General features: G+C 37.1%; 1 protein-coding gene across 4 annotated transcripts in view; it reads right to left on the reverse strand.

Annotated features, from left to right (window-relative positions):
• LOC136016452 (solute carrier organic anion transporter family member 1A2-like) overlaps positions 1–21,398 on the reverse strand; it is a 54,904-nt gene that overhangs the window by 6,703 nt on the left and 26,803 nt on the right. The window contains exons 1-9 of one of the 4 annotated variants that reach the window (XM_065683666.1): positions 10,218–10,265; positions 9,562–9,734; positions 8,468–8,560; positions 7,262–7,403; positions 4,533–4,665; positions 3,965–4,071; positions 2,300–2,446; positions 1,895–1,993; positions 1,211–1,444 (exon numbers count right to left, since the gene is read on the reverse strand). In XM_065683666.1, the coding sequence (XP_065539738.1) occupies positions 1,211–1,444; positions 1,895–1,993; positions 2,300–2,446; positions 3,965–4,071; positions 4,533–4,665; positions 7,262–7,403; positions 8,468–8,527 (922 nt within the window). In that variant the 5' untranslated portion in view covers positions 8,528–8,560; positions 9,562–9,734; positions 10,218–10,265. Of the gene's footprint in view, positions 1–1,210; positions 1,445–1,894; positions 1,994–2,299; positions 2,447–3,964; positions 4,072–4,532; positions 4,666–7,261; positions 7,404–8,467; positions 8,561–9,561; positions 9,735–10,217; positions 10,267–21,398 lie in introns of those variants that run through there. The other 3 variants (XM_065683676.1, XM_065683658.1, XM_065683687.1) reach the window with 3 other exon arrangements.

Below are 21,398 nucleotides of genomic sequence, written 5' to 3' on the forward strand. Positions count from 1 at the left end.
CATGGACATCAATGCATGCTGCTTCTTATTTAAAATAAAAATATTCACAGTAATAACCTTATGGTACAAGTTTCCTGAAGCTTTTTAGCTGTACAGGGACTGGACTTTGCACCTACAGCTTTGCAGCTGCAAATCTTTTTCTCCCATCTTTCCTACTCCTCTTTCTCTCATCCCATGCCCCCAGACCATTCAGCAAAACCCCTTTCCTGAGCCTGCACACAAACAGAATACAAGGGGGAAGGGATGTAAATCCACTAGATAGCTGTGACAACCTGCCCCCAGGTTTGATCACTAATTTCAATTATTTATTATTTGCTACTGTGAGTGATGGGGCAGAAGAGGCCTTTTCTCACCAGACCAGTACATTACTCATGGATTCATTTAAGTCTGCGTGACAGCAGAGGAAGATACTATGCTGTATAAAAATGAAGTTGTAATATCAGCAGAGATTTGAGTGCTCACACCAAGTACAAATGGTGAATTTGCAGAACTCAGCTTGAAATACCTAGGAGAGGTAGCTGACACTTAGCACTTACTTTCTGAAAATTAAGATCCTGTCAAGGAGCCCTGGGTTGGGTATATAGAATCATAAGACTACTCTGAAGATCATAGCCTTTGACATATTTTATTCAGTTACATTTCCAACTAGTACAAAAAATGGAAGGAAAAAATATAGCTTCCTACAGATACATAGATCTGAAAGATGACAGATATGAAAGTTGCTAGTGGTAACATGAATAAATGTAAATCAAATAGATCTTAAATGTTTATGAGACACTTAAGCACCTGTAAATTCCTTTTTATGGCTTTATGCTGGACTCAAGAAATGCACAAGACTTGAGCTGCTTTTCTGCACACTGAATGTGGGGTACAAGCAACTAATATCTGTAACTTATTCACAGCTCACTGAGTTGTAATATTCTTTACCAGATTTCAGTGCATTAATCCTCTACCAGGAAAAATAGATCCAGATTCTACATACAACTGAAAAGCAGGAGAGGGAAAGGAGTGAATTTAGTTCCTTGATCTACGAAATTATCTTTCTTCCTAGACGCCATTCTAAATCCCTGTGCAAATCCTTTAAACTGCAGAGAGATGAAAAACAGAGCATGCATTTTATATCTTGGACCCATCTTTATTCACAAAAATACACATAGTTCACATCTTAAGTTCCTAAATTAAGAAGGGAAAAAAAGACGATATAACTTGCCTTTAGCAATTTCATACATGGTCTGTTTGGCTTCATTTTTATTATTTTCTTGCAACGGTACTACATTATTTTTACTCATCTCCACAGATTCATTGCTTTCTCCTTCCCTCAAGAGTGACTTTGGCAAAAACCAAAAAGGTATTCCCGCGAGAAGATTCAGTGATGCACAAATCAAAATGCCCAGCCACCAAGCTCCAACCCAGCGGGCATCAGTAGCTGTTATAGTTATATTCTCTATAAAAAGAAAAAAAACCAAAACCCACACATGCTCAGAAACATTCACTGTGTTTTTTCCTAGTAATCTCTGACATGTGATATAAGTATTTTAAAGATTCTTAAAATGAGACTGATCAAAGAGAATAGTCTCCAGTCTTCTTTTCTAATGTTGCAAAATGGTAAATTTCAGTGTTTTGTATTAAATTAATTCTAGTCCTTTCCTGTGTTAAGCCAGATGACATAATTGTTCATCAAATAATTTGTATGCAGATTCATTTGTGTACGTGTGAATTCAGGCCTTTTATTGAATTGAATGCTGTACACAGATTTTCCATTCTAAAAGAAACACCAGCAAGCTCAGATAAAATTAAGATATCTCATATTAGCAAAGAAATATCTTTCAGTGCTGAAAAATAAACCAGCATGCCTGCTGATTTATATGTAAGATTTTATATATTCATCCATTACCTGTATTTACCGATCCCAGATCAACAAACAGTTCTGCACAGAATGATGCCAACAACAAACCAAGGAAAGGGCCAATTACAGTTGCTGTATGTAGACATCCTAAAGTATGAAAAGGAGAAAACATACTAAATTAGAAACCAGACATAATAATTTTCTTGGAATTATTACATATGTTTAGGACAGCTCTACTGAATAGTCTTCTGCACCTAAAAATGGCCTCATTTCAACAAGTTCATCTGTAGTTAAACACAAGTTCTACAGTGTTATTATGTTGATAAGGCAATAATATTTGTTTTCTCCCTGCCTTTATCAGACTGAAGGGAATCATAATAATCTTTTCTCTTGCTTTTGTTTACATATGTGTTTGTTTGGAGGAGGACAATTATCACAATAGGGTAGACTTACCCAGATAGAAAGGTGAATTCTCTGCTTTGGCAAAATCCTCCAAATATGAAATTCCTAAAGGCATGATGGGAGTTTCACCCATTCCACGCACTATGTTTCCAACCATCACAAATATCCACAGCAAGGACCCAGGTTCTTTTTCACATTCTGTGAACAATATAAAAAAACAGAATTAATGTTGTAATTCTAACCATTAATTAAATTCTAGAGACGAAGATTTGACTAACAGCTTGAATTTTGGTAGGTAGGTCTGTCCTGTAAAATGGGAGAATAAGTAGTCACGATACTTAAAAGCCTCCAGAACTGGAAGAAGCACTTCCTGGTGAAGAGTTTAAATCCCTTCCCTCTCCATGCCATACCTTGTCCAACCACTGCATAACTTTGGCCCTTCCCTTAACTCATTTCCCTCACCAGAACTGCCATTTTCAGCAGCATCTGAAGACAGCATCTGAACCTCAGTGATGAAAGGATGAAAAGTCATGCCTGACTAACCTGATCACTATCTACAACAAAGCTGCACAATTTAGAAAAATGTTTTACCTATTGATACCTTAATTTGTGCATTTATAAAAGAAAAACACTATCTGAAATGTTTAAATGAAAGTTTAATACCAAGCTATTAAGTATGCACTTTTTCCAACTTTCCCTTATGAAGATGGCAAAATTAATTCCTTTAGTGACATGCAGTCTTGGAAAGCTTGGAAATCACATCCATTACTAAATGGAGACACAGAAAACTACAGCACTATGGTTTGATGTCACTGTGTTCATACAATATTACAGCAGTGTGATTCAGCTTTAACACACATGGATGGAACACCATGACAAAACATAACAAGTAACTGTGAGGTCCATCTCACTTAACTTTTGCCATCCAGCAATCATCTAAGTTTTGAACAGTCAGCAGGTGCATCCAGGAGGTAGTGTGACTCACCCTGAAATACAGAGCATTAATGTCCTTACAGCCAATATACAGCTTAAAGAGCACTGTAGTCTCCTTTGACCAGCTATCAAGGGATCCTAAAAGGAGAGATCAGACTAAATGCTTCCCTTTGAGGTAGCTAAAGGGTCAGGAGATTAATCCCATCCCATTTGTGTATGATGATTTAATAGTTGCCTCTTAGCCTTTTGACTTTATAGCAATTCATATGCATATTGCTAGTGAACATACATGGTTCAGTCTCCCAGATAAGTTTTAGCTCAGTTTAAACTATTTTTGCTTTTCTCTAAATGGAAGTGGGATCTATCTCTTTTCCTCATTCTTTTAGTTCTTGTGTGATACAATGAAGAAGCATGCTGGTCTAGATTAATCATTGCCCAAATATGTTTCCCACCTCCTCATAGTATCATAGTATTTCAAGACAAAAAGAGAACATTTGTAAGAACAACCTGGTGTTGTATTTTCCCAAAGTAGACTGACAGGGATGTTAACTGAGCTGTTTGGATACTGTGAAAACTGCATAAAAAAAAGCACTACAGCTCTCATGTCAGAAAATAAAGAAACAAGAAGGCTAGGAAATTTCCTGACCTCTGGTTTTTATGTCTGGAAAAAGTACTGATCAAAAGCAGAACCCTGAAATAATTGCTACTAAAAATAAATCATATTTACTTAAACACTATAAAAACTGAGGAAAAAAATATTGGTAAACCTTGGAAGACCCATACCTCTTGATGGCTCCTCTGTAGGTAAAGAGAACAAACTTTGATTAACAAGGCAGAGAGGCATGACTGAAAAATTCTCCTGTTGTGAAATGCTGCTTTCAATACGATACCTGTTTGAACCAGAGGAAAGCATGTATAGGTTAAGAAGAAATACCTCAAAGCCACCTCATAAACCTGTATTTCAGTAATGAAGTGACCTATAAGAGGAGTGTGTAGCTGTAAGAAAGAAACGTCAAAAATTTACTGAGGCTTAATAAGACATCAGGCTAGGAACAAAGGAACTGTAACAGGAAATCAACACAGCCACACAAGAGGCAGCACAAGTATGTAGACAAGGGCAAGAGAAAGTGCCTTCCTTTCCCTTGGAGATGAGTGGCTCTCCTCAGGAAGTGATGACTGACTTCTGAAGCCATCTCAGAAGCAAGACAAAACAAGCTGCTTTACAGTCACCACATCATTCTGGTGCTCAGCAATGTCTCTCTCAATAAGTGATACTATTTCAGCTGGAGAAGTTACAGATTAAAACACATAAGGATCACAGAAGCTGCTCTGAGCTAAGCAAAATACTCACCTTCCAAATAGGAAATGAGGAATTGATATTAAAAGACATCCAAATGACATAACTGTGCACCCCAAAGCAATTATTCTGGGTCTGTGAAGCTTTGCTCCAAAGTAACTCACAAATGCTATCAGCAGCAAGTTGCCTGCAAAAAGAACCTGGTTCATATTTACAAACCAAGGCATCCTTATATCTTCTAAAGCGCAACATGAATTTGAATGTACCTTATTAGCTCAACATCTGTTACTTCTCTTACCTTGTAAAAACTGTAATTAGACAGGGAACTGCCTAAAGCAGTAATTTCCTGCTATCTGTGATCTTTTTCTAGAAGATTTACACCACATAGAAAGAACATGAGAATAGAAGGCAGAATGGAAAAGAGATCACTGTGAGACAGATGTTTGACTGCACCTATGTAAACAATTTTCCTACTACTTTACATACAAGACCAAGCTCAGAGGCTGCAGAATAATAGGTGGTTTAGGAAGGTGTTCTTCTAGGATACTCTATTTTGCAATGTGTGGGAAAATACAGAGGCATATATTTCAAGGTTTCTTTGTACTGAAAATAATGAACACAAGATGACATACAGAGAAAAAAAAAATACTAAATTAATATTATTTTCAGTAATGGTTTGAAAGGAATTAAAAAAAAATACATATTTTTGTAGCTAGTATCATTTAAAAAATGCAAATGTGCTAAAAATCTTTGCTCTCCTCCATTTTCACTTGAGAATCAGTTGATTTTCTCTGCTTTTCATTTATTGCTATACAACTAAGAATCAAGCTTCATGTTATGAATCAGGACCCATAAAAATAGCGATTTTGTTATCGTATACCTACTAATTTTGTGATCTTTTTGTCAAAAGAACAAAAATATCTCTGAGTGATGAGCATCATGCTCTGAAAGAATATAACACTTTTTTTTTTATGTGTGATTGCTAGACAAACTGTATTGAATCAGTGGCTTGAATGACACTTAAAGATGTATACTTACATGGTCCTAGTAAGTTATTTAAGTCTTCCACATATACTGACTCTTAACCATTTCAAATATTATTATGATTCTTCACCATTATTTTACATCCTTGGAGATAAGAATGCCAAAACTTGTTATAGAAAAGTGCATATGAAGATAAATTATTTAAAGTAATAATCCTTTTACATACTACTTCATTAATCTTGGCCATTTCATATTTCTTAAAGTCTCCGCCTTATCAAAAGCAAGAATATATTCTGGGTATTCTTTCTTTACTGCAACTTCAGGCTGTCCCATCAGACTGCTTTACAGGCAGCAGTGAAGTGTTGCTAAAACATTCTTATTCTTGCACATGCAGATATAGGAGACCAGGAAAAGGGGGAAAGAGTCTTACCTCCCTTCCCCATCAGTGTATATGAGCCTGTGCAGACCACTTCCTCAGCTGAGCAACCCACATTGTAACTTTAAGGGTATAAATCACATCCTTTAGGGATCTCTATATAGGTGCATTTAAAGCTAACAAGACTTTTGCTCAGCTTTTTTCACAATGACAAAATATATGCTTATCACTAGGCAATAAAAGTCACTGATAGGCAAGGTAAGTGTCACTAAATGTAGAACTGAAAACTTTCCTTACAGTTGGTCAAGTATAAAATCTTGAAATACTATTAAGTTTCAGTAGGGAGACAATCCACTCCAATCAACTTTGAGGTCACTGATCAGAAGAGCTGTAAAATGGTAAATATGACCTTGAATTCAAACAAAGATTATAAAATCTTTCTGGTTTGTTCAGAAAGATTCAATACAAATCTCTTAAACTGGTTTTATTTTGTTAGTTGCTCTGTCGTATCTTATGATAGTGCAGAAATTAGATGAACCAATTTTTAATCCTAAACTTCATCATTTATGTTCTCCTTCTAGTTTCCAAAACACTGAATGTGTAAGTAACTGCTGAAACAAAACTGGGAGGAGTGGCTGACACACCAGAGGACTGTGCTGCCATTCAGCGAGACCTGGACAGGCTGGAGAGTTGGGCGGGGAGAAACTTGATGAAATTTAACAAGGGCAAGTGTAGAGTCTTGCATCTGGGGAAGAACAACCCCATGTACCAGTACAGGTTGGGGGTTGACCTGCTGGAAAGTAGTGAAGGGGAAAGGGACCTGGGGGTCCTGGTGGATAGGAGGATGACCATGAGCCAGCAATGTGCTCTTGTGGCCAAGAAGGCAAATGGCATCTTAGGGTGCATTAGAAAGGGAGTGGTTAGTAGGTCAAGAGAGGTTCTCCTCCCCCTCTACTCAGCCTTGGTGAGGCCGCATCTGGAATATTGCGTCCAGTTCTGGGCCCCTCTGTTCAAGAAGGACAGGGAATTGCTTGAAGGAGTCCAGCGCAGAGCCACAAAGATGATTAAGGGAGTGGAACATCTCCCTTATGAGGAGAGGCTGAGGGAGCTGGGTCTCTTTAGCTTGCAGAAGAGGAGACTGAGGGGTGACCTCATCAATGTTTACAAATATGTAAAGGGTAGGTGTCAGGATGATGGAGCTAGGCTTTTTTCAGTGATATCCAGTGATAGGACAAGGGGCAATGGGTGTAAACTGGAACATAGGAAGTTCCACGTTAACATCAGGAAGAAACAGTAGGATAGTTGGTCACTATTGCCATATAAGAGTAATTGACAGGTTGCTGCGAACATGAGAGTCACAAACACATGCTGAGCCAAGATATTATATTTTTAGAGAATAAGTAATATTAAAATGAATGCTTACCAATTTCAAAGCTTCCATTAATGATCCCCACTAAGGAAGCTGGAATATTAAATTGTTTCTCTAGCTGTGTAAACAAGCTGTTCATGTAAGCACCAGACATCGTTTTACCAACAAATGCAAGTGATAGTGCCAGCAGAAATACCTAGGAAGGAAAGAGGAGAATGCATAACGAATTATATATATTTAGGAATATTCCATGGTTATCTTCCCCACCAAATACGTCTTCCAGGTAAAACAAGTGAACAGTTCTGTTCTACTGATATGTGAGTAAATACCACCATCTATCCTTGTCCACAGTTGTGGCTTCATTAAACCAAAGATTTTGTTCTTCATCTACTCCCATTGACCAAGCCTGTCTTCAGAAACCTTAAACTCTGTCTTCCCCAGTCAAGACAGGTGCAGCACAACCTCTCCTACCGTGTGTCTGCTGCAAGGTTGCCATCTTCAGGACTATGTAACATCTGCATCCAGACCAGGATGCAAAGATCTTTGCACCCTTTGCTCATCTGAATGACAAAGTACTTGCAGAGATAATATCGTTTCCTTTGACGGAACTACTTGATCAAGTATCTGCTCTCCCATCTCAGTAGAAGTCATTTCAAACATTACATTTCAAACAGTACATTTCAAACAGAAGTAAATAGCAAATAGGAGTAGTGTCCTGTTTATAAGGATGTAGTAGCAATTAACAGTAAAAACCAGTAGCATTAAAATAATTTTAGGGTTCTCAAACATTACTTACAAAATGAAATCAATAGCATTTTTAAATACATCTGGAAATGCTAAAAAGCATAAGTAGTGTATTCAGGTTTGTAATTACTATTCAAACCACGCTATTTTACAATCTTTTATAGCGTTTCTTGACAACTTGAGTAGTCTACGGTACATCAACAGCCAATTTTTAGTGCCATGTCACAGTCAGTAAAGGCTCATTTCACAGGTTTTAGAAGGAATGGTAAACATGTCAGACTAGGGAGATTACACAAATTCAGAGGTGGAGCTTCAAAGGAGCAAGCAACCATACCTCCAACACATCACAAAGTGTAAAGTTCAGGGACATAAAAAGCAACACATGATAGCTGACAAACTTGCTTGACCTCAGTTAAGGCATTAAGGATAAGGAAAAAAAGTAACTTCTACCAAACTACTACAAGTGCAAGCAATTACAGTTGTGTGTTCCTACAAAATGGTAAAATATTTTTGTACCTTCAGCTTGGAAATGCAGCAAAATTTGTCCCCTGCACTTTGCTTCTCATCTTCTGCCATGTTGCTTTTTTTATTCGGTCCTGATGTCTAAGTCTGTCCAATGATCCCATTACAGTGTTAAAAAAGACAAAAGAAACAAAGAAACATTTTTGTTCCATGTTTGCAAAACATCAGATTCATTCTAAGATATTTCATACATGAGTGTCTTCCTTAAATAATTGTGAACTGGATTCCAAAAAATGATACAAGCCTATACACTTCATTCTAATCAAGAAAATTTGACATGAATGTCAACAGCATAACAGCTAGCCCTCAGCCCTCATCAGATACTGAATGATTTCAGTACTATACAACCATTAAGCAAAGAACAGAGGAAAGAAATGTTCTGAGGGCAAGCTGGTTTGCTGTGACACAGTTTTTTAGTCCTTTTCAGAAGCATTTAGTACTGACCACACAGGAGACAGAACTATAAAGACGTATACATTTGACTGGTGTATACCTGTCTCCGTGGTCTTTATTTACTGTGCCTGTCCTTGCTAGTCATAAAAAGAACATTTAGTTCTTCTCTGCATGTTCAGTTGAGCCCTCCCCCTTCCACTGGCATCAATGTAAATTTGTTAATTTTAATATAAACTGTGTTGGAGACCAATCTCTTGGCATTAAAATTAGAAATAAAAATAAAATAAAGACCACTAGACGAACTTAAATTCTAAATGGAAACAAACCAGACTCTGTTCTCCTTCTCCTCCCAAGATCTGCAAAAATTTGTCTGTCTCCTTTTAGTCATCTCCGTCTTGACTTGATGGTTAGAGCTTCTGGTAGTGCTAAGTCACCTGCTTTCTTACACATCTTACATATTTCCCAAAATTGTGCTCACAGAAGGAACAGTATATTCCACGGACTTGGAACATACTTACCTGTAAAAGCCCCTATACATCTGAGAATTAGCATAATGAGTTAAACAGGGAGAACACCATTTTAAAGATTTATCTCTAAGGACTGTCACAAGGCTTCATTAAACCAAGTTATTCAACACAGTTCCCTGCTGCCCGATGGGGTAAGCTGAAGAAAAACAGGGCAAGTCAGAACCCTACCTTATAGTTGGGATGGATATAGGTTAATTTCCTCTTTTTTTTTTTTGGTCTCAGATATACTTTCCAAGTACAAAAAGCTGCTCTTCTCTATGCAGCTCTCTGCAGCACCTGCTCTTCTCTATGTTTTCCACTTCATAAAGCCACGTCTGGGAAGCAAGCTGTCTTTGACAAGCCTGCCAATAGAACTGAATTGTCTTTCACATTCTTTAACCCAACACCCTCTCAATCAATCTCTTCAAATACTAATTTCTACAACAATGTTAATCCTCTCAAATCCTAGCAAATTCATGAGCATTAACTCCTTCTACAGGTAACTCCTTTGAATTTCAAAAGCGTATAGCATTCAACACTTTACAATTAAGCTTAGGTGGTGAGCAACTCAGACAATTATCAATGACATATAAACAGTATGTTTTGCTTGAACATGTTTACACAAATTGTGTTCAATTACAGTACAAAAACGTGCTTATATAGGTTTACACCTTCTTTGCAATTTGGCATAAAAGTTTATATCCCAGTGAATTATTTATGTTAATACTATTTTATTCAACAGTAGCCCACCCTGTTTTAGTAGGTACAGTTCAAATTGTTACTAAAATGCAATTACACTAATGTTAAAGGAAAATATTCTCAGGGCAAAACAATTAAGTACTTACAGTTTTTTAAAGGTCTGCAGAAGAAATTACTGATATCGTACCCTTAAACTTTGACTTTTAGTCCAAATTGTTGAAAATTAACCCAAGTATATTTAACTGCAGAATTTGTAATTTTGCCAAATGGTTTCAGTTGTGCATTTTAAAGTACTCACTCAGATGTGAAAGACACTGGTTGACTTCTTAAGAAAAAAATTATGCCCATCCCTTCCTCTTCCCCACCAAAAAAGGCCAAGAGCTACAGTTATGTCAGATCCCTGAGCATGAAGTGATGACACTCTTGCCCACTGAAGACATCAGAGAGTACTCACAAGAAAGAAAGGAACTTTAAAAGTGCACATAACTGTAGATTTACAGGTTAGGTGGTGTCCTAGCAACGGGTGACACAGGGTCATACTCTAGGAGGGGAATGAGTTTGTGTCTTGAGAGAGTGCCCAAGACTCAAGTTAATGTATGAAAAGCAACCCTGGCATGCTACAATCATTGGCCTCTTCTTGGTGTCTTGGAACGTTCTGAAAGAAAGCGTAGCCCTTCCCTGTTGATATAAAGCACTTGGGAGCTCAGCTGTGAGGCAGAGCTGCGTCTGAATCAAAAATGGAGAAAATTACTTCAGACCCTGAAGCAAAGAGGCATAAAATCACTCTTGTTAGCAATCCCAGCTCCTGGTCTTCAGTGTTTCTTCTCACTGTATCAGTCTTTCTGGGTCTGTTTTTGAAGTATGTAAGTTTAACTACACATACTGGGGTGTTAATTCTAAAAGGGGGCAAGATCCTAATAATTAGCCACTGCAACAATCACTAGGAGCACCCTTTCCTTTGGGACTTTTGTTGCGTGATGACACTTCACCATGAAAAACTGGAAGACAAAAAAGCCACCCATAGCAATATAGCTGCTGTGGCTGATCTCCAGGGAAGGTGCCGCTAGTTACAGATTACTGGATGTTACAAATACAGAATAGTTTGACCAAGTGTAAATATTTCTAGCTAATGTGACAAGAAAAAGATTACGTACCTTTGAACAAATTGGGTAGACATCACATCTAAGAATCAGTAGATACACCAAGTACTGGGGCTGAAGCAGGTTTCATGCATGACCTTAAGCCTCTTGTTGACACTTGTGTTTGTCTCCCTTCACGTAATAACTACTAGTGCGCATGAAAAGACTACACGCAGTCTAAAAAGTGTGGTGAAGGTGGGATTGTGTTTAATGAAAGCCTGGCTTTTGAGCACAGCTTCCATAGAGTATTTCTCAAGTTTCTCAGGGAGCACCCAGCCTTCCTGAAAAATGTCCCTGGACTACCACATACACTGTGTGGTTATGCTGTGGGGAGGGGGAAATAACACACTGATAAGATACTTGGCATTTTGGTACATAGTATGTTTTTGTCTCACAAACTTACAACTTTACTGCTGTACTGAAAAATGTTTTGTAGACTCTTGGCTGACGTCTTCAGACCGCTAATGGCTGAGGATCTTGGCTTCAGTGCCACACCATATCACAAGGCAAGGCATTTCCCCTCATTTCTTATAAAAAAAGTTCACAATTGCAAATTTTGGGGAGCATATCTACTCAGTTCTCATTAGAAAACTCAGAACTTTAGAAAAGTTCTGAAGTGAAAACCTATTAGCATGCTTCTCCCCCATAAAACATGCATTTCTTAAGAGCTATAGTGCTGCTTTCTGTTCTCACTTCATGATGATCTCCAAATCATACCCAATGGCTATCTGTACTGGCATTTTGCTTATACAGTTTAACTAGAAATATAAGTCCTGTTTCAGCCTTTGATTTCTTTAACTAAAATCTGAGGTAAAGTTTTATTTCCCACTAAGATATCTTAAAGGTTTTCTTGCATTTTATATTTTCTTCACTTACCCATTGCCACTTCTGGAAAATTAAGAATCCTCTGACAAAGTAAGTATATATAAAAACAGTGGTCTGAGTTCTGCCACATCCTGCATTGCATTCACAGAAGACTGTGCAATAAGAAAGCCACAGTGAATTCAGGTAGAAAATGGCTGAGTATAAGGTTGCCTCAACTCCCTGTGGCCATCCTTGCTTCCTTTAATAAAACAGCTAACGTGTTCGAGGCCAGTTTGGACAGGGCTTTGAGCAACCTGGTCTAGTGGAAGATGTCCCTGCCCATGGCAGGGGAGGTGGAACTCGGTGAGCTTTAAGGTCCCTTCCAACCCAAATCATTGTGGGATTGTATGATTTGGGAAAAGGATGCTGCCCACCAAAATAGCAGTTGTTCAACAGTGTATGTCAACAACTAAGTAGTATTCATTCAACTGTAAAGCGACTTCTCTCCATGTGCAACATCCCTCCATGCATAACTAAGCCTTGTTCTATGTAACAAGAAGTCTCGGTGTCATTAGAGCATTAGTCTTGCTTTTCATTAAAAATATCTAAACTTCAATATTCTAACTATAACAGCTATGAAAACTGACTGCAAGCACTTAATCAAAAGATTTGGCTAGAATAATACACAGGGAATTTGTTACATATTTATCTTAATTGATTAGAAACTAGAACTGAAGATCTCAGTTTAGGTGTCTTTATACCCTGTGTTTAGCTATTACAAGGATTTACCAGTCCTTTCTTCTTTCTCTCTTAACCCATCATTTTTTAAATATTTCATCTCATAACTACTTGTAGAATATATTCTTCATATATTTTAGATTTCAATCCATGTCTATATGGGGGGTGTACACACCATGATTTTGTCTATAGAGATCCTTATTTTCAAATCTCCTTATTCATAATAATTCTTTAAAAGTGAGCTTCTGAGATGCATGCAAGAATTTTCAGCATTTACAGGAAAAAAACAAACCAGTGCAATAAAAGTCATTGGCTAGGAATTTAACTAATTATTGAATAAATAACCATTACATTAACTTTGATGAGATAAAATGCCATACTACCATCACATAGGGAACTGTAATTCTTCTCTGTAAGATTATTTTGTTCAACAGTTTCTACTCAGGGTGAGTAAAACTGAAGACTCAGGTCAGCAAAGGGATTACAAAACTGGAAAGCAAAAATTGCAGTCAAATAAACACCTTCTTATAGCAGGCACTTAACAATTTGCTTTAAATACTTATCTCCGATTCAGGAAAAAAAATTACCCAGGTGGTTAGTTTAGTTTAAGTGATCTATAGCTTGTGCTTACTATCATAAGATTTTATAGCTCCACTTCAGATAACTTTGTTTTTAAGATTTCCCCTAGAATTTATCAATAATTTGCACGTTAGAAACTCATGACATTGAAAAGAAAAAATAGTAAAGGGGAAGAATAGGAAAATACAGGTCATCTTTTTAAAAGCTGGAGTACCTCTTCAGGATAATGGACAAGCTGCATGCATCGGCTTATCTCAACTGACTTTTGAGGTTTAAATGAGGTCTAAATTTTCCTAAAATTCACATAGCCCATTATAAAAGATTTACTCTCATTCACCACACTTAATTTTGGTCACTTCATATTAGCATATTTGCAAAGTGTCTTACAGTAGGAACCTAAGTGCTGAACACTGATGGAAGTCAAAAGAACTTCACTTATTGATGTGCTTAAGTATGAACTGAGTTTAGCTTTAAAAGCAAAATGAAGGAATGGATGCTTCAAGGGCATGTTCCTTTGGACACATACATACAAACACAGACAAAAATATGCACACTAACAAGAGTTTTCCCAAGGACTGTCTACATTCAAACCTCTCTGGTGTTCTGGTTTTCTGTAACACCATGAGAAAGGAAGTACTATTGGAATTATATCAATATTTGCTTCATGGAGAAAGTGTCTTAGAGACTTCTTACAAACAAAAAAGACTAGTATCTATATATTTGGATCCACAGTCCTGAAGGAAAGAAAAAGGCCTTTTATAGGGATAAAAAAGAAATAATTCCTATGAAACATTTATTTTAATATTTAGCTGCCTGAGAGTGCTGGGAAGCTTTTATATTTTTTCAGGCTTTTTGAAATCTGAAGGATGTTAGGGGAACATTTTTAGGGTAAGTATGAATTCTCAGTCTTAAAGTAGGTGATTGTAGCCTGCTTACACGGTCTGTGTGCATAAAAAAGTACCTGAAGGAACAGTCCCATTATGCCCATACCTGGGCACTTTAGTGACTTCTATGAATTTCCGGTGTTTGGATACGTTTAAGTGACACTGGGAAGCACCTACCATGCAGATCTTGACCTTTATAACTTGCTTTTGTTTCAGCACAGATCCTTCAGCAGTGGGGTATTGAATGAAGGTAAGGGGTCTCCCCAGCAATTTGCCAGTAATCAGCAACATGTACAAATTAAGCACCTCTCAAAAAAACCCAACAAAAAACAGGAGTAGAGATACGAAATTAACATATGTTCACAAATGCAGAGTTTGATATTCAGCAAATTAATGTAACATTCTGTGCATATAGAATTCAGAATCTCTATTGTGATTGATTCATGGATAACATAGCATTATAGAGAATCCTTGGTGTCTTAGTATACTGAATTCCCACCTTCTCCATGGGATTTCTCCTAAAGGCCATATTTGCACCAAGTTCACTGCTTCCTGCATTACCAGCTCAGACCTGAGAAACTGAGACTACAAGTAAATTTTTCTGTCTGGGGCACTCTGATCATTATAATGCAAGGAAAATACCTTGAAAGAGTCAAGTATTTGGATTACAGAAGTAGGTAGACCCTATTCTTAGCAGGTACTTTTGTTGAAGATCCTCATCTAGGCTCTCACAATAGGCATTAGAGAGAGTTAGGTATTTCCAGAGTGTAATTCATCCCATCTTAAGACAGCTGTCTGAAATAAGTGGGAGGAAACTGTCTCTGGAGGTGCTTCTTTTCTTCCCTTTCCTTTGAAAGACTAGAGAGCTAGCTTAGTCTAGATAACTAACTTTTAGACACATAAAAATCAGGTCAGATGACACCTTGTCATCTTTCCTTATGTCATCCTAGGTCTACTCATCAGTCAGCCAGCAGCTCCCCGCCTAAGGTCACCCATACAATTGCTTATGCAAGTTCAGAGGAAACTCAAATGGCTAAATGGTATGTTTATGGAAATCAGCAGAAGATCTCAGTAAAAAAATGCAGAGTTGATGTACATCTATTGGTCCTACTCTAAATGTTAGATGTAATGATTTTACCTACCAAAAATACAGAAGTCACTGCTGGCCCCACTCAAAATACAATACATGATTTTGGAAACGCTGAGGACTAAGTAGCTCTTTCCCAGTACTGCAGTTGTAAACAGCCATGAATATAGCTAATTTGAGCACTATAGCAATCGTCGGTTGCACATCCCATAGGATATAGCATGGCAACCCAATAAAAACATTGTGACACAGATTAGGCTCACTGTCATTTCCCCCATCAGTTCAGAGCTGGGCCAAAATCCAAGCAATGTTTAAAACCATTTTCTTCCCCAGTTGTATCTCCTGAGATCTGCTTCTCTACTGCAGGTTTATCAGGAGATACAAGGGAGCATAAAATTTCACCCCTCACTAGTACCAACAGGCAGAGTGTCAGTGCAGAGCTGTGATAGTTGAGTTGCTGTGCAGCTCCCAGTCAAGTGGAGGCTAACAGAGTGCAGGACAACACAGAATTTTCTTCTTAGGGTCGTGCTTTGGTTTGGGCACTCCAAAAAGCTACAAAGTTAAACCCTTGAACAGACCAGCAAAACTGAGTCTAGAAACCTTACAAGACAGGCTCTTTCACAACATTTTCTCTCAGCTGCTTATAGAAGTCACAACATCTGCACAAAGCAAAAAACCCTTCTCAAGATATTTTGGGAACCTACCCTCTCAGAAGACAGAGGAAGGATGCAAAAAGAAAGATACAATAATTAAACTGATCCACCTTTAATCAAAACTGTATTTATTCTGCAGTGGTTATACTAGACTGAGGTAAATCATGGGGAGTCACAAAGTTTCATTGTGCTGGAAAGTGAAGAGACTAACAAGAGCTTGGTCTACTCAAGCCACATAGGGAAGCACCCATCTGCATTTAACACAGAAAGTGGGGTGATGTTTATCGCTGTATATGCAGAGACACAGAGATTTGGGTACAAGACTTTCTGCCCATTTTGAACCTGAATTCAGATTTAGTTTGACTATCCAGTAAGATTTCCTTTTATCTCACCTCAACAGAGTGCATATCAGCTACAGACTAGATAAAGATTCAGATCTATCTTCCATCTTCAACTCTGTGCATCCTTTTAAACTCACCATTGTCTCAAATATTTTTCCCTGTAACTCAAGAACAATAGTCATTTATAGCAAGCATTCAGATCTATACATTGAAGATAATATTGTGTATGTACAAAACATTAATTGTTGTGCTTTCATAACTATTCATTTGAACTGGTGACACTGTCATAACTGTTGCTCTCAGAAGAAAGCAGTTTAATACACTGGTTTCAACCAGTATGGATTTTGGGGGTTTGCTTTTGTTTTAGCAAAACAGGTTCATGTCTTCCAGCCTTGTGACAAAATGCATGAAGATATGAAATTCTTCATTCTTTGTAAAATCTGCCACAAGGCTGGAAGACATTCTGTTACACAAACTTCTATTTTTAAATGTTAGAAAACATAAATGTTCCATTTGTCAAAGCAGCTTTTCTGAATACATTACCTATGTAAAAAAAAAAAATAAAATAAAAAACACCCAAAAGTTGAAAACCTAGTGATATATTTTTGGGCAGTGCCTCCTTTTTTAAGTACAAAGGGATTTGTTGTATGCTCAGGTAGTCACCTTTCCACTAATGAGGCATATTGTCTCATGAACATACTCTAAGAAAAGTTAAAGGAACAAATGTACTGTAGCTTGACTGGCAGTAAGAAGGCTTCAAAGTCTCTCTGGAGTCTTTTCTTCTAAAAAAAATGACATTAACTATGATTCATCAATCAGTGGGTTATGTAACCTGATAGCATTTCACTTTCGCTATCCGTCAAGTCCCCAAGTTTTTTGGTGTGTGATAATATGCTTTGTGTGCAGAGATAACACCAGTCTAGGTACTGCTTACTAGAAAATGCTTAAAGGTGATACTCCTGGCCTTTCAAGGTACACTTTACATAGGCACCTCTTCTAAGACAGCTCAGTCCTAAAGGGTGTGAAATATCCAAATGGAAACTCCAGGAACATGGACAAACTTTTTGGAACCTATGCATCTACCTGTGACCATGGCTTTCTAGCTACAAATACCCCATTTTTAAACCATAGGAATTTTTTTAAACATAGGATCCCCCAAAATAAGTATTCTTGCTCAGAAAGGTTTAAGTTGCATGAAATATATACCCTCTTTTGAAAATGGATATTAAAGAACTGACTTCAAATAAGAGTGTACATGTAAGACTTTCTATTAAAAAATACCATACCCTTATGGTGACAATTTTTATGGTTCTTTTAACAGTTGTTTACTCAACTGCTACAGACTATTATGCATAATATAAAAGGCAACAGAATGACCTAGAGGGGTTGTAATGATCCATAACACCACTGAGAAGATTATTACTGTTTATGTCAGCTTATAAAATAATTTAAGAATGTGTTAACCCTTCATTGACATGAAATTGTATGAAATGTTATGCTGATGTGAAACTATATAGGCATATAAACAACATTCTTGAGTTTTTAAACACAAGATCAGTAAGTACGACCACTGTAGCAATGAGATGGTTCTCTAAAACAAAACTAACCCTTTACATTCTGTAGGAATGCATCAGAAAGGTGTACAAGGCCTCTGTAAAAAGTCACAAAATCAAGCCTACAGTCACTAGAACTGTAGTCACTAGCCAGAGGTCTACCTCTTTAGAAGGGAATGTGAAGGAATCCTGCATATCTAGAAAGAAAAAAAAAAAAAAAAAAGACTACCAATCTAGACAATAGTTTATACCATAGAGAAAACTCTGAATCCAAAAGCTGAGCTTAAGATACCCATTCTAAATAAAGAGTACATACTCGACACCCACAGATTTTAAAGACACCTGACCTGAAGTATGTGCTTCTCTGCACAAGAGTGGGCTTTTTTTCTGAATCAAATCTATGATAACATTACTTCTCAGCTTTGTTGCATTGAAACTGTAGCATTCATTAGCACAGTGTGTTAATATGAAATTATTTCAATATGTTAATGACTGAAAGTTTCCAGAGCCTCAGGTGGTTTTTGCCTTGCAATAATACAGTGCCCTCAACTTTCCACTAGGTATTTGCCTTAGAAACAGTTTGTTACGAATAACATCACTTTATGAAATCAGCCATGTCACTTATAGCTTTTAAATGTGAACTCTCACAAATACTTTTAAATACTGACTTTTCCATGCCATTAATTATTATTTTTTTTTTATTATCAGGGACAGTCTCAGCCAAAAGTGGAGTGGTTGCTAAGCAGACAGAAACAGCAGTATTTGGTATAAAAGACACTACCATAACAGTAAAAATCCTAAAATTTTTCCAGATGCATATGCTGAATTCCTAATGAATTTTAATGACTTCTTACAGTAGAGAGATAATTTCATGTACTGATTCATGTTCCCTGTGCTTATCAAAATCTTTTCTCATTTCCAAGTAGAACAAAAAGGTCAGGTCTTGCACTCACACGTATAATTATTGAAGCATACAGTAAGTGCAGCCTTACTGCATTTCTCTTTGAAGAAGAGCTATCTTGTTTTGCAGCCACATGGGCTGACATACCATAAATAACTTAATTTATGTTTCATGCTATTGTCAATGTAAACCTTCCTACACAAGCTAGTACACTGCATTTGCCCTTAGTGAAAAATTATTATGAACATGACTGAATCTCAGTTCAGCACAACTCTCCTTTTTAAACAGCAGAGAAAATGCCACTATTAATAGCAAAGCTGTCAAGACAGAATCATCTAAAAGACTCAGAGTGTTTCAAGACAAAGCCAGATTGTCATTCTCTTGCTGCAGTTTGCAGTGGGGAAAGAGAAAAAAAAATGAAAAAGAAAAGAAAAAAAGTCTGATTATTGAAAGTGAGATAGCTTAAAAGAAAACTTAGTTAAAACTTATGCACTGGATCAGGTAGGAAGTGCTGACATGTTTCTGTGTAGATTTATTTTGAAAACCAGCAGTTTCTCTTACTGGTGAATGGTTCAGCATGCTTTGTACTTGCTAGCAATTCACTTCCACTGAAATAAGTCTGAGGAGCATGGAGGATGTTGTCTAGTCCCACTGTATTTTCTACAGATGTCTATGGTTTTTATAAGATGCTGGGGTGGCGAAGAGGTGGTGGAGAGTTCTTACAGTTACACTTAGTAAATCAGAAACAGCTCTTCTACACATACCTAATTCCTTAATTTGTTTTTGTCCCTTACAGGAGCTTTCAAGGAGACCTCCTTCTGCACATTCAGTAGCACTACAGTCATTCATAACTCTCCACATGTTATAGGACTCCATATACTAGTGTAGCGGTGGTATGTGCACATTACAGCAATATACTTGAAAGCTGAATACCATTTTATGGATTTATTCTTATAGACAATGACTTTAGAATTGTCATAGCAGGAAGCAACGAACGGCTTAAGTTACCAGCAAGGAAGAACTTTCAGAAGAATAGTAGTACTATTTCATATTACTTATTCACCATTAGCACTGTCTAGAGCCCTTGAAAGTGACATTGATAACTGAAGGAGAGGTCTCCATTTGCTTATTCTTCTGGAAGCAGGTTGTAGAAGTGACAAAGGAAAAGAAAATTTAGATTTTAAACATTCTGCAGTATTCAGAGGTACATTGTTGGATGCAAGCCAGTAGAAGCCATGTAATTAAAACTATAAAATGTAAGTAGGAATGGCATTCAGAACTATAATTTATTGGCCACTGTGATGTCAATTCTGGCTTTTCTGGTCTAAACATGGGGTTTATTCCTCTCGCTTGGCAGATTTCCAGGTATAGGAATTGATTCAGCACAAACTCTGCTGAGGTAATTCTCTGAGGAATCATTAGCAATAGTCCTTTGAGCCTACATGAGCGTTCTGTCAATGGTGTGAGCCAAGTAGCAGAATACATCACAAAAAAAATAGATTTAAGACATTGCTCACTGTCCAAGTGACTTATTTCCATTTGCTGGTCAGTTCCATGGGTGGTCACCCTTCGTTCCTATGTCACCTGTTTTTTTTCCCTGCAGGAGAAATTATTACCTTTGCTCCTACTACCTCTTCTGCTGTTTCTTCCATATTTCTTCCACATTTCTTCCACAGGTTTAACATCAGTTTGGGGATCAACAAGAAGAGCTTTTCAAGTTTTTATCAGTGCAGACACAGCCCACACCAAATGGGAGTAACAAAGAAAACTGTGCTAGTAAAAGCATATTTGATAAAACAATAGCAGATACATGTAGCTTTGACTGCTAACAGTAGAAAATTACAACACCAAAAGTACAAACATTGTAGTATTCATCAACATAGTAACAAGCAAGAAATACTGGAAATAGAGTATTATAGCCAAATGTTTTCAGACTTTGACATCAAACTGTAAAAATCTAGGGAACAATCAAGGTTTTTAATCATAGTGTCTAATTTAATTTTAGACTCCCTCTGACATCACACTTAGTTTGCAGTTGCTAAGAGAGTGTCCTACTAGTTGGGTTCATGAATGTCAGTCCTGCATATTCTAGGATATATAAAATGATAGCAGAAAACTATGCTTAGGCACCTGATCTTCTTCTCTACTTTCAGATTTGGCCATTTGAACACAACGCACTCAGACATTTTCAGAGGTGCTGACATTATCAATGAAACCTTTTTTTTTTTATAGTTTACTTTTGTTTCAAAGCTTGATTAAGACTTATTTAAAAGGAATCAAAGCCTAATAAAATTGTTATAAAAATGAAACAATCTTGTTAGATCACATGAAACATCGTGGTCAACTCATATAACAGCTACAAGCAGTGACACATGCACCATTCTGTTTCATTACTGATAATATTTATACTGATGAATATTAATGCTGCTGTTACGATTTCTGGTTTGTTCAAAAAATTGAAATAAGCCCATTTCATGTTAATGTCTACAGCTTTTCCTTTTCTGTTTTGATACAACAGGCAAATTAAATGTGAGTTATTCACACACTTCTAGTTCCTGGTAACTGAGCAACAATGTAATTTACTGGAGACATCTCCCTTACAAAGCAGTACAGCATCTGGTAAAGCGTATGCAACAAGTAATATGGCT

This window comes from Lathamus discolor, chromosome 1 (assembly GCF_037157495.1).
Source record: "Lathamus discolor isolate bLatDis1 chromosome 1, bLatDis1.hap1, whole genome shotgun sequence".
In the NCBI taxonomy this organism is placed as follows: Eukaryota; Metazoa; Chordata; class Aves; order Psittaciformes; family Psittacidae; genus Lathamus; species Lathamus discolor.